This window comes from Diadema antillarum, unplaced genomic scaffold (genome assembly GCF_040938485.1).
Source record: "Diadema antillarum isolate AM-2024a unplaced genomic scaffold, OU_Dant_1.0 seq00000759_RagTag, whole genome shotgun sequence".
NCBI classification, from domain to species: Eukaryota; Metazoa; Echinodermata; class Echinoidea; order Diadematoida; family Diadematidae; genus Diadema; species Diadema antillarum.
Window position 1 is genome coordinate 1 of NW_027271650.1, and position 14,516 is coordinate 14,516.

Here is a 14,516-nt window from a genome sequence, read left to right on the forward strand (position 1 = left end):
AGCTCTTGCTCCGCCTGTGCGACATCACTGTGAAGGCCTACTAAATAATGGGGCCTATCACCGGCGTAGACAGGATATGATCTTAGGAGGAGCGGTTATGACTATTGTGAGGGAGCGAAGCAAGCGAGGGGGGGGGGGGGAGGGTATGGTAGGGGGATTTCCCCCTCCCACGGTGAAATCTTTTTGCATTGAAAGTTTTGACATTTTACAGTCCCAAAACTGCCGTTTGTAACTATATTCTTCGCTTTGGAAATTAAGGGGGCGGGGGCGCACCGGGCGAAAACTGCTGGCAATTACTGGCAGCAACATCAGGAGAATGGCATAGCGATTAAATGCGAGCGAGCTTGAAAATTCTGATATTTTACAGTCCCAAAACTGCCGTTTGTAGCTATATTTTTCGCTTTGGAAATTAAAGGGGGCGCACCGGGCGAAAACTGCTGGCAATTACTGGCAGCAACATCAGGAGAATGGAATAATGATTAAATGCGAGCGAGCGAAGCGAGCGAGCTTGAAAATGTTGACATCTTACAGTCCCAAAACTGCCGTTTGTAGCTATATTTTTCGCTTTGGAAACTAAGGGGGGCGCACCGGGCGAAAATTGCTGCAATTACTGGCAGCAACATCAGGAGAATGGAATAATGATTAAATGCGAGCGAGCGAAGAGAGCGAGTTTGAGAATTTTGACATTTTACAGTCCCAAAACTGCCGTTTGTAGCTATATTTTTTCGCTTTGGAAATTAAGGGGGCGCATCGGGCGAAAACTGCTGGCAATTACTGGCAGCAACATCAGGAGAATGGAATAATGATTAAATGCGAGCGAGCGAAGCGAGCGAGCTTGAAAATGTTGACATTTTACAGTCCCAAAACTGCCGTTTGTAGCTATATTTTTCGCTTTGGAAATTAAGGGGGGGGGGCGCACCGGGGCGAAAACTGCTGGCAATTACTGGCAGCAACATCAGGAGAATGGAATAATGATTAAATGCGAGCGAGCGAAGCGAGCGAGCTTGAAAATTTTGACATTTTACAGTCCCAAAACTGCCGTTTGTAGCTATATTTTTTCGCTTTGGAAATTAAGGGGGCGCATCGGGCGAAAACTGCTGGCAATTACTGGCAGCAACATCAGGAGAATGGAATAATGATTAAATGCGAGCGAGCGAAGCGAGCGAGCTTGAAAATTTTGACATTTTACAGTCCCAAAACTGCCGTTTGTAGCTATATTTTTCGCTTTGGAAATTAAGGGGGCGCACCGGGCGAAAACTGCTGGCAATTACTGGCAGCAACATCAGGAGAATGGAATAATGATTAAATGCGAGCGAGCTTGAAAATTTTGACATTTTACAGTCCAAAAACTGCCGTTTGTAGCTACATTTTTCGCTTTTGAAATTAAGGGGGCGCACCGGACGAAAACTGCTGGCAATCGCTGGCAGCAACATCAGGAGAATGGAATAATGATTAAATGCGAGCGAGCGAGGAGAGCGAGCTTGAATATTTTGACATTTTACAATCCCCAAACTGCCGTTTGTAGCTATATTTTTCGCTTTGGAAATTAAGGGGGCGCATCGGGCGAAAACTGCTGGCAATTACTGGCAGCAACCTCAGGAGAATGGAATAATGATTAAATGCGAGCGAGCGAAGCGAGCGAGCTTGAAAATGTTGACATTTTACAGTCCCAAAACTGCCGTTTGTAGATCAATTTTTCGCTTTTGAAATTAAGGGGGGCGCACCGGGCGAAAACTGCTGGCAATCACTGGCAGCAACATCAGGAGAATGGCATAATGATTAAATGCGAGCGAGCGAGGAGAGCGAGCTTGAATATTTTGACATTTTACAATCCCCAAACTGCCGTTTGTAGCTATATTTTTCGCTTTGGAAATTAAGAGGGCGCATCGGGCGAAAACTGCTGGCAATTACTGGCAGCAACCTCAGGAGAATGGAATAATGATTAAATGCGAGCGAGCGAAGCGAGCGAGCTTGAAAATGTTGACATTTTACAGTCCCAAAACTGCCGTTTGTAGATCAATTTTTCGCTTTGGAAATTAAGGGGGGCGCACTGGGCGCAACATCTGTCAGTCACTATCAGAAACATCAGGAGAATGGCATAGCGGTTAAATGCGAGCGAGCGGAGCGAGCGAGCTTGAAAATTTTGACATTTTACACTCCAAAAACTGCCGTTTGTAGCTATATTTTTCGCTTTTGTTCGTCCCACTTTATCGGGGAACCATCCCCCCCCCCCCCATCGACGCCTCTGCATATGAGGGTGCTTTTGTTAAGTGAAAGATCTGCTGCACACTCTTTGATAAATTAGGGAAATATACGTCAATGTCAAAATTGTACAAAGTTTATCGAAAGGGATCCTGTATAGCGGAGCTTTTGCATGTTTATGATTGCAATACAACGATCTGGTGCAGAGTTCTGGCGATTTTTCGACAATTTTCCATTAAGAAAGTTCGAGATTTGTCCTCATCTCGGGAATTGCTTGGGGGATAAATTATTTGTCTGCCTAAACACTTCCGCAGGGGCGGGGCAAATGCCCCTTTGCCCCCCCCCCCCCCCCCCCCCAATAGATTCGACGCCCCTGATCTTCCCTGGGTATGCCCATAGATGTATCCTGACTGAGTCATTAGTCACTGTCGTTTCTCAGGAATTATTCAGGGAATGGAGGGGGTTCAATTATGGCGATATAGTTTTTGTTATTGTTTGTTTGTTTTCGTACACATTTCGCAGATGGTCCCCAGTTACTCGCGTAATAGCATGTTTAGGCCTACATGTAGGCCTATATTGACGTTGTCAACGTCTGAGCCATACCTTACAGTGTATGTCAATGTTACTTTCTTCGCGAGCGAGCGAAGCGAGCGAGCGCTTGAGAAAATTATGTATACATTTTCCTACAAAATAGAATACTGTTCAGCTCTGTTACCTGTCTGAAGGCCGGCGTACAAACGTCATGCAATATGCCAAAATTGATACAATCACATTTCTGCTTCCTCCATTTTTTCCCCTCAAAATTCAGGGGGGATGATTGTACAGGCCATCCCCCTCTCCTCCATTTCAGGGGGGGGGGGGGGATATATCCCCCCCCATCCCCCCGGGATTTACGCCCATGCAATACAAATTCTGCTGCGAAGATAGCAGGGGAAAATAAACTCTGATGTGTGACGGTGGTGAATGTGCGTGCAAGTGCTTGAAAGTGCACAGGGGCAGATAGGCTGGAATTTAGAATAATAAAATTGGTTTGCTGGAAGAGGGAATGACTTACGATGTTGCTACTATCGGGAGACCAACATGAGTCATATAAATTATTCGTGCTTAATTCATATTTGAAGTATACTGTAGTAAAATATGCTTCTTTAAATTTGCTTTGAATAAAAACAAGGAGGCACACTGTTTCAACTCCTCAGGAAGAGTGTTCCATGTATCCGGACCGTGATGTCTAATCGACTTTTGAGCAAGTAAAAGCTTTGGATTACTTAAATGAAAATCATGGGAACGACGGGTAGGGTATGGGTGAATATGGTCATTAGTTACTAGGGCATTATGGAAAAATGGTAATAAATTTCGAATGTGTTTATACATAAATATAGCAGTTAGGTATGAATGTATATCATGGGCCTTTAGAGTTTTTAGGCGATAAGATATGGGATCAGTATGAGCCAAAAAATTTGAATGCGTGCATATACGACGAGCCTTTTTCTGAAGCAGAAAAATTGTGTTCAATTTGGTTTTGCTACAGTTGCCCCATACAATATTACAGTACATTACATATGGTAGAAATAAGGTGTTGTATAACATCATTAAAATTTGATCATTAATTAAATATTTTATTCTCCTTAAAACACCAGTTGCTTTAGATATTGCTGTTATAATATTCTGTACATGAGTATTCCAAGTTAGATTGCTATCTAGGGTCACCCCTAGGAACTTGGTTGAATGTTTCTCAGCAATGTTTATATCATCAATAGAAATACTTTGAGGAAGGGTGGGTTGGGATTGAAGCGTATGAAAATGTATAGAACATGTTTTATCAATATTCAATGAAAGCTTGTTACTTCTAAACCATTTCGAAATATTACTTAATTCCATATATAATGTATCAACCAGTGTTACAATATCCTTGTGGGAATAAAAAACATTGGTGTCGTCTGCAAATAAAATGAACTTTAAACGAGGAGAGGAATTAATGATATCATTAATATAAATCAAAAAAAGTAGGGGCCCGAGGATAGATCCCTGAGGGACACCACATGACACGTTCAAATATAATGAGTGACTGGATTTAAATGCAACATACTGTTTTCGATGACTTAGATAACTTCCAAACCACGACAAAGTAATCCCTCTCACGCATAATTATGTAATTTTTCAAGTAAAATGTCATGATCAATAGTGTCGAATGCTTTACTAAGATCCATAAAGACTCCAATTATGTGCTCCTTTCTGATAAGCACATCAATGATATTATCAACAGATTTGATTATAGCATAATCGGTAGAAAATCCTTTCCTAAAACCAAACTGATTCACATTTAATATTTCATTTTTAATCATGAACGAGGAGAGACGCTTATAAACTAATTTTTCTAAAATTTTCGATATTACAGGTAACAATGAGATGGGTCTATAATTTTTGACCATTGATGGATCTTCTCTTTTATAAATGGGGATACATTTGGCGATTTTGAAAGAGTCTGGAAACTTACCGTTAAGTAGGGATAGATTGAATATATGGATGAGAGGGGCTGCTAAGGGGTAAATTATTTTTTTTCAAAAAATTCACCCTTAAGTTATCAGGCCCACAGGATTTACTACATTTCAGAGATAGAACAATATCAATAATTTCTGATTCATTAATTGGAGTAAATAACAAAGAATTTTGATTACTTTCAGGTAAGTAATCTTTATAATTTTTGATATCATTTATGGGAATAGATGCTGCTAAAGAAGGACCAACATTGACAAAGAAATTGTTAAAAATATTTGCAATTTGGTCAGGATTGGTAATAACATTATCATTATGAGTAATGCTATCAGGACATTCGGTGGGTTTCTTTTTGAGTATTTCATTAACAATCCGCCAAAGAGCACTTTAATCATCCTTATTAGATTCGAGTTTATTTGAAATATATGATCTACGTGAAACTCGAATCAAGGTAGTTAATTTGTTTCTATATGTTTTATACCTGTTCACGTTTTCAGGAGTAGGTTTCCTCACAGATATTCTATAAAGACGGTTTCGAGTAAGAATGGAATGTATAAGACCTTGAGTAATCCACGGTTGCCGAGCTCTTTTCCTACCATTCTTTTTGGGAGTTAAAGGAATATGTTTATCATAATAATCTAATAGTTTTTGTAAAAAAATTTCGAAGGAAGAATTAACATCTTGGAGTTCAAAGACGTCATTCCATTGTTCTTCGAATAAATCTTGATTCCATGAATCAATATTTTGTGGCGTTTCATTTCGATACATTTTCAAATATTGTTTGGGTTGGCGGCGTATTAAAGTTATTACAGATTTATCATTTATCATAAAAATCGGAAAATGATCAGATATATCTGAATAAAGAATACCATTCGTACAGGTTTCAGTTATAACATTAGACAGTATATTATCTATTAATGTTTTACTATGGGTGGTGTTATTTATTCTTGTAGGTTTATTGATGTGGGGATACAGTGAGTTGGAAAGTAATATGTCATGGAAATGGGTGGGTTGTAATAAATCTATATTGTAATCTCCCATCAAAAAATGGATTTTCTTTCTCCAAAAATTTCATTAGCACATTGGTCGAAGTTGTCAATAAAAGATTGAACGTCGTTTTGTGGAGGACGGTAAATGGTACCAACTATAATTTTTTTTCCATTATCATTTAAGATTTCAATAAATAAACTTTCTGCTCCTTGAATACACAAATCAGTTCGAATTTTAAATCTAATTTGATTATTAACGTACATGGCAACCCCACCTCCTATGCCATGCTTTCTGTCATTACGAATAAAATCATAATTTTCAATGCCAAATAGGTCCGGGGAATTGGTGTGCAACCATGTTTCGGTAACTCCTATAACGGAGAATGGAAAATCATAGAGGGAACTTACAAATAGTTCAAACGTATCAATTTTTTTAGTTAAGCTTCTTGAATTAAGGTGAATTAAACTGAAATTAGCACAAATCTGATTTGCCTTATTGGAAGAAAAAAATGACTGTTGAATTCATTGATAGTGAAATACTGGCTTGTGTGGTTGACTAGCTGTTGGTCATCTATTCCAAAATCAGAATCCATTTACAATGAGTAACATTACGTAATAACGGCCTATCATGGTGCAACGGGAAGTGCAGTGCACATCGTATACACGGGATGTATACGATGAGGTGCATCGGTGCGTGATGTGCTGTAACTGACCATAGTGGAGTGACTGAAACGAAATTACTGACATGATCTGCAGGACTGCAGAGCACAGACATACAAAAACACAAGAAAGAAAACAAGTATTGAAGAGTAATAATCGACCGTAACTATCTGCCTTATACGCAAAGCAACATAGAATCAAAACGGCAATAGCCCAGCTCTGAATTTATCTGTTCTAACATTAACTTTAGAAAATAAATGTAAGCTTTATAACTGAACTGAGTACAATATCATGATTTCGGTAATGAGAGTGACATGAACAGCAAAGTTTCTCTTAAATTTTACCACTGAATACCGGCAAAACCCGCGGTTGGTAAAGAGAGAGGGAGAGAGAGAGAGAGAGAGAGAGAGGGGGGGAGAGAATCTTTAGAGATTTTAGGAATAAAGTTTGAAACCTAATTCAAAATTGCAATGAGAAATCAATGTAAGTACACTCTGGTCTAGCATCGAAGTCAAATCAATGAACCCATGGATCACCCCCCCCCCCCCCCTCCACCCTCCGCAACAAGTCACCCAGTCAACCCGACGCACAACAACACATTATAACAATAAACAGAATTCTGCATTCGGGGCAACCTCATGCAGGCCACCGGTAATCATGAAAACCTCGGTGACAGAGGCATGACAGAGGCATGCATAGAATACTTTGATCTAGTTTCAATAGTTAAAAAAACAACAACAAAAATTGATATTTTTGGTCATCAATGAAACGTATATGTTATGCGCTGAAAGGGGACCCTGTTTGTGAGGCATGTGGTGGGTCGGAGAACGTCCCTTCGGCTGGAACAATTAACAAACGTACATAACTTATGTTTACAAAAATGAATATGCCAAGACCGACTCAATGATATACATGTATAGGAGACTTTGGTACAGGATGATTCCCATTGTACCCTATATAGGGTCGCCTCCAATTATCATACGGTTACAAAATGTAAAGGGGAGAATATAACACACTAGTATACTATCATGTATTTCAATGTAAACGATTTTAGATCAAACAGTGAAATACGCTGAATATTTAACATTCAATAAAAGGAAAAACCCCAAACAATACCATGTAAAGAAGGAGGAGGAATCGGCCATGGCTACCTCATTAGATCTACGAAACTATCGAAATGAGCGGTGATGTAAGCGATTTTCGAAATCAAAGTTCATGCATGTACATGTGAATATTGCAGTAAAGAAACAGAATTTAACGAAAAATAAGTGATTCTTTTGAATAGCGGGGGATGTCTCTACCCGACACAAGTTTTGCCAATTTAAAAATTCACTGATTATTTTCATTTTACGTATTGGCAACTAGAATGGTATGTATAACAGAGAATCAGGGAAGAGGGAGTGATGATATCTTAAAAAAAATACGGTGAAGCTCCTCTCTCCACTGGGTTAAGGAGCCCTTGAATTTCATACATATTGTACATAAAGTGTAAGAAAAAATTATAAGACGGATTAAGGTGTAAGAAAAACAATATGGGACAGATTAAGGGGCTGGAAATGACGGCCAAAAGGCATATTGGGGATTAAATTACTCAGGATCACTCAGTTTTACATGGCCGGAATACGCGTGGGTAACCACAAAGGAAAACAATAAAAACTAATCTTATGCGGTTAAAAGATTGAGTAATCTTATTAAGCATGCACAATATGATTAACCACATTCATATAAACATGCATATTTTCAGTGGATCAATGAGTAACAAAAATAATTTCCGGTCTATACTATCAAGTGACTCGCCAAAAGGATTAACGCAAATCACATCAAATCATTCAATATCGAGTAAAACGACATACCCTTGAACTGCGTGAACTCGGAAACCAAACTCATTCTCATAGAATCATAGCCTAAGACCAAGCAGTGTGGATATGTGAAATACAATGATAATTCCAGATACATTTTTCAGCTAGTTCAGTCAGGTTTTGCGGGACATAATCTCAATTGTAAATGAAATGCGTGCTTGACAAATGATAGGAGTAATCGTAGGAATTGAGAGCAGCTGGTATCATAGCTTGGTGGTATAGTTGGTAGAATGTGTAAAACACAAAAGATATAAGACGAAATCACCGCATACATGTAGGTTAAAGACCTTTTATCTATGGACTGGTTGTATCACATGAGAGAAATTCAAAGACGTATGGGGACAAAAAGTATTGAATGCCAAGGACTAAAACATGAGGACAGATGAGAAGGACTTCACTTCTATCACAGATAGACATTAGTAGCATAACAGTTTGGGTTCATTCACCTGCGATTTCACGGCAACGTGAAAGAAATTTGGCCTTTAAAGAAATAGAGTCTGTTGGTTTAATAAACAAAATTGCTGACAGTTTTGGAGGTTAATTATTACGAATAGCTTCCTAAACCGATGACTGAAAACATACCACTGTGAAGCCACTAACGTTTGGCCTGTATGTAAATATTTTACATCATTTTTCTTTCCAGACTTAAAAAGAATTCGTCTATTAGAGTGCATTAAAGATTTCGCTGTGCATGAGCATGCTTATGACTCATTTGTCATATTTCGTTGAGGTCGAAGAGAAGAAAAAAAAATCATTCAATCCATTGTAATCCTTTGTTGGGAGAAAAATAAAACAGATTTGTAATGAAGGGAACCGAAATAATGACCTTTTTCGATGGATTTTCAAGCATGTCGCTATATACAATGTACATAAACTTCACATGATATGGATACATTTTGGATAATCGTAAACTGTTGTACTCATTCAAAAATATTTATCCGCTATATAAATGCGGAACTTTTATTTGCTATAAAGCAACAAATCATTATTCCTGTTCTATTTAGGTGATATGATTATATGAAAAAACTATTTATCAACTCAGAATAAATGTTCACGGGGATTTAGCTTCCAAATGTTTTTTTTTTTAATGTTGTTTTATCCAGGAAAAAAAAGAGTAACATATATAATAAAAAAAGAACAACAACTATACGTTTTACACAACATCAAGGTAAATCAGGGTAAAACACGTTTTAGGGAAGGGAATTACCTTCAGATGTGATTACAGAATGAATCGTCAGCCAGCCGATCCGTTGTTACGTTATTTAATTGGTGCACGTTGTCCAAGTGGATCCCGATTCGGATGGCTGCTTGGATTGGAGAACAACTTTAGCTCCGAAGATCTTGATTCGGGTTTTGAGACCTCGATCGTTGGCACGAAGATTGCATGCGATGTGGGCGAGGCGACCCCGCTCACGTTTCATAGATGGCGGGAGGTCCGTTCTGACGGTGACTCGAGGGCCAGTTGGCTGGGGATTGGAGCGGCTATCATTCGGTTGTGGATGCTCGAAGGCATGAAGAATTTTGTCGCGATCACTCATTTTCGCATATCTGACGATTCCGAGGAGGAAGTCGATGGGCATTGATGATCGGGATCGCGGCGGCTTCCTCTTCTGGAATCTTTAGGAGCTTTGCGGTAGCTTCGGCGACCGTGGCGTACACGTCTTCTCTGGGGCGGGGATCAATTCCGTAGAATAAGAGGTTCTGCTTTCTGTTGTGGAGCTCCATTTGAAGAAGTTTGTTGTCGATTTCCGTTTTGAGTTTGTCCAGGTTGCGTTCCATCTGGGGTAACTTTTCTGTTTCTACTTTTTGAATTCTAGCTGCCGTGTCTTCTGCAGATGCTTCCAAATCACATATGGTTGATTTCACCGTAGATATTTCTCGTTTCAGCAAAGATAGGTCGGTAATAACATTGTCAAGTTTTCCTTCAATTTTGTTTGAGAAGGTGGAGAACATCATACGGATTTCGGCCAGCAATGGATTTTCCGTTTCATATGGCAGACTTACATTAGAACTTGCTTGCCCGGGAGGCTGTAGTGCCGACGCGTCCAAAACTGGTTGCCCACCGTCCGAGGCCATTGTTTGTGTGTCGGTTGGCGCGAACTGGTTGGGCGTGTTTGCAGACAGGCCTTGACTGTTAAGTTGTCGTTCTGGGTTTCTTGGACGAGTATTTCCTGACAAATTCGCTCCTTTTGGTTGACTTCTGGCTCTAAAGTTGTAGTTTCCCTTTCCTCTGTTGCCTGTGTCACTCATAGTGTAATTTCAGTTCAGGTTGTAGTGTATTTCCATGAAGTTTACACTTAAGCTGAAGAGCAAGCTATTACCGTGTCCTTATCGTTAGCCGGCCATTACGCAAGTGTTTATGACCTACTGTATATTCTTCCTTCTTTAAGACAGCTAGGGCGAGGTAACAGCTGGTATTTTAATTCTCTCTACACTGTAACTGGTTGTTGAATATCTCTTTTTTTTTTGGGGGGGGGGGGATTTGCAGGTGCATGTGTTCCCTCCTTAAAGGTAGGGGATACCTTTTACAGACCTCCCAAAATGCAGCAAAACATTAAATATGAACCTCAGGGGACTTGTTTAGGCCACTGCTGAGAAATTTGGAAGTCAACAGTTATCTACAATTTGAATAATGCACAAAACTCAACTACTCAGTAGTTCTGTGTGTCAGCCATACTTAAGCCTTTTTGTTGCAGTCTTCTGTATTTTTTATCTATAAACACAAATCTAAAAGTATAAGAGCTGACGTAATAACATATAGAGTGTGTGGCAAGAATGTATATAGAAATGTTTGTAAGTTTTGATGAACTTTCTTCACAAAATATACATGATGGACACACATGAAGTGCATGGGTCTGCAAAGGTAGCCTAGTAATGTACTGGAATTTACGGTGAGGCCCGAAAAAAATTCAATTCAAAATCTAACGGTCAATAAAAATGTACTAAATATGTTACCTTCCACTTTCAATACTTTATGGGAGTTTCTAAAATGATACTCTCTTCAACATACCATTGTATTTATACAACTCTTCATCTAAGGCATGCAAATGGGATTCCCTACCTTTAATACACGCAATGTATAAATTTCTAATACTTTCTAAACCGTATCATTGTTACTATATATTGAGCCATATTCTCATTATTGCCAGAACGATAATGGTTCATTCGCCTACAGCATGTGGCTTATCCGACCCCAAATCTGCATTGGAGAAGAATTTGTTATATAACTGTATAATTGTCCTTTTTTGTTCCTCTATGTTTCGGTCATTGTTGTACCCGTGCTCCCCATCTTAATCTTTAACTCGATTTTAACTGGGACCTACGCTCAACAAGCTCGCTTTCAAGTAGGTTCCTTCATATTTCTTTAGCATTCATTCACAGATTCCAAACTTCATAGATCGACCACTATATGTTTTATATTTTTGCAATATTTTATTATGTCTCCAGCTTCATGTCATATACTTCATTTAATTTTGTTATATTTGATGTACTTTTTCATCGAGAAATATGAAAATAAATTGAAATTGAAATTGAAATTGAATGGCCGATAACCATTCGTCAGGGATGTCAATACCGCTATCCCTTTTAATCCATTGATCTGAAGTATGGGCGCACTGCCCTAAGGCCCGTCCGTAGACATGAACGCTGCTCCAAGAGACTCGCGAGATTTTCCAACCACCTTACTTTCCTTACGCGTTGCATCAAGAATTCCGTCATCCCTAAGGACCTCAGAGTTCACCCGCCAGTACCAACCAAGAAAGCACGGCTCATCGCCATCAACACCTCACGCCGTTTCCTCCGCGAGAGAATCCGCTTGACCCGCGTGACTATCAAGTCCATCCGAAGCGAGATTGATTCATGTACCACCCGCATTCGCACGACGCTCGCCGAAGAATACCATACTGGTGTTCTCGAGCATTCTGACAAAGTCTACCGCATCGTGTTCGAGAAGTGTAAGGCCCATCCACAGAGTAAGTATCTTAAACTTTGTGATCCCGCTACCAATATTCCCTTGAGCTCTGTTTCCGACTCTTGGGTAGTTACCCTATCCAAACGCAAGCTATCTTCCGCTGAGAAAGCTCTCCTCAGCAAGGGGCCTAACTTCGCCGTGGCCCCTACCCGCGTACCCGCTACTGAGATTATTGCTAAGGTTGAATCTTCCGTCCGTACTTTAAGCGCTGAAACAGTTGGCTCTGTGCGCAGGGAAGTTAGCGCTGTCCTCGCCACAGCCCAACCGCTCAAGCCTAACATCACTCCCGACATGCGCAAAGCCTTGAAATCGCTCAAGGAAGAAGACTCTATCACGGTTCTGCCAGCTGACAAAGGTCGCGCCAGTGTTGTACTAGATACCGATGTCTACCGCGCCAAGATGACCGAGTTGATCGATTCCGGTCCGTAACGCGCTATCAGTAAAGACCCCACTGCTCGCCTCTGCCGCAAGCTCTCTACCATTCTTCGCGACTTTCATAAGAATGGTGACATAGACGATGCCGTTTACCGCAGGTTAAGACCCTCGCAGAAGCAACCGGACAGGATCTATGGACTGCCCAAGATCCATAAGCCCGACACCCCGTTACGCCCCATAGTCTCGTGCATTGGCTCGTTCGCTTACGACATTTCGAAGTTCCTTGCTGACATTCTCGCCCCGTTGGTCGGCTCCTCCGAACATGCTATTCACAACTCCGCGTGTCGCTGTTCACCAACGTACTCATTGACGCCGCATGTGACGCCGCATTTCTCAAACTTAGCTCCGATGCTACTCTCCCCCAGCGCACTCAGCTATCACCGACCAAGATAGTTGATGTGTTGAAGTTCGTGCTGTATTCGACATATTTCATGCACAACGGCGATTTCTACGAACAGCAGGAAGGAGCACCCATGGGTAGTCCGGTTTCCGCTGTCATCGCGAACCTCTACATGGAGTTCTTTGAAGAACAGGCGCTGAAGACCTGCCCACCCAACTGCGCCCCGCGGGTGTGGAAGCGTTACGTTGATGATACTTTCATCATCACTGCTAGATCATCCGCCAATGATCTACTGGAGCACATGAACGCGCAACAACCGTCTATCCGTTTCACCATGGAGACAGAAAGTGACGAGCGCATCGCCTTTCTTGACACATTGGTACATCGCGACACCGAAGGCCGCTTGACCACTACCGTGTAGAGAAAGCCCACGCACACCGATCAGTACCTGGCTTACGACTCACACCATCCGAAGTCTGTGAAGCGCGGGGTTGTGAAGTGTCTCTACGATAGAGCTTCACGCATCGTCTCCAAACCCCATTGCACTGCGCCGGAGAAACAGCATGTATCATCAGCGCTCGTTTCGAATGGATATCCGATTCGTTTGTGAACCGCGCCTCCCGGAAAAAAAAAGCGCGCCACTTCCGAGGAACCTGCCCGATTTAAGTCTACCGTGGTCCTCCCGTATGTGGACAGCATCGCTCACACACTCCGGCAACGTTTGGAGAAGCATGATATTCGCGTCGTTTTCAAGTCCGATACCATCCGTAACCAACTGGTCCGCCCTAAGGACCCCGTTCTCCCCGTCAGGCGCCATGGAGTTGTTTACAAGATTCCATGCTCAACCTGCGACAAGATCTACATTGGCAAGACTGGTAGACCTGTAGGCGAGCGCATGCATGAACATCGCCGAGATGTTCGACTTGGACGCACCGAGAGTTCCGCTGTCGCCGAACATGCATGGTCATCCGAGCACCATCCCAACTGGGAAAAGGTTAGCTGCATTGCGCAGGACAAGCATTGGTACACGCGCCGTGTCAAGGAAGCTATCCACATCCGTCTACACCCGAACAACATCAACAGGGATAGCGGTATTGACATCCCTGACGAATGGTTATCGGCCATTCGACGCCACTCGACCAACCGGTTTGAACCGGTTCGAGACAGCACGCCCCCCGCCACGGCAGGGAATAGCAGCACTGCGTCCGGTGATTGGCCATTGACAGCGGCCAACCACAACGCGGCTCCCGCGCCGGGAGCACCTCGACCAATAGCAGGCCAGCGGCACCGGCCAATGGCAGTCCAGCTCACGCCTCAGTAGAGCCGGACAATAGCGCGCGCCCGGTCGCCCCGGGGCCCCCTTCGCGGCTATATAAACCGCACGCAGTGAAGTCACCTAGGCCGATAAGACAACTAGAGGCGCCTGACCCCGGAAAGGGCCAAGACATCACCGGCGTCGGCGGGCGGGTCCTATACCTGCTTTGCCGACGGGAACGGCGTAACCCTGCATTTCTCTCGATGCAGGAGTAGGCAGATGACATCATTTCCGGAACCCTGTCCCCTTTCCT

The 14,516-nt window shown here is 42.0% G+C and overlaps 1 protein-coding gene across 1 annotated transcript; it reads left to right on the forward strand.

Annotated features, from left to right (window-relative positions):
* Positions 1-11,359: 11,359 nt before the first annotated feature.
* LOC139738587 (uncharacterized) lies at positions 11,360-14,269 on the forward strand. The gene is made up of 4 exons (XM_071649202.1): positions 11,360-11,377; positions 11,808-12,598; positions 12,952-13,365; positions 13,645-14,269. The coding sequence occupies exons 1-4, from the start codon at positions 11,360-11,362 to the stop codon at positions 14,267-14,269; spliced, it is 1,848 nt and encodes a 615-aa protein (XP_071505303.1).
* The last annotated feature ends 247 nt before the right edge of the window (positions 14,270-14,516 follow it).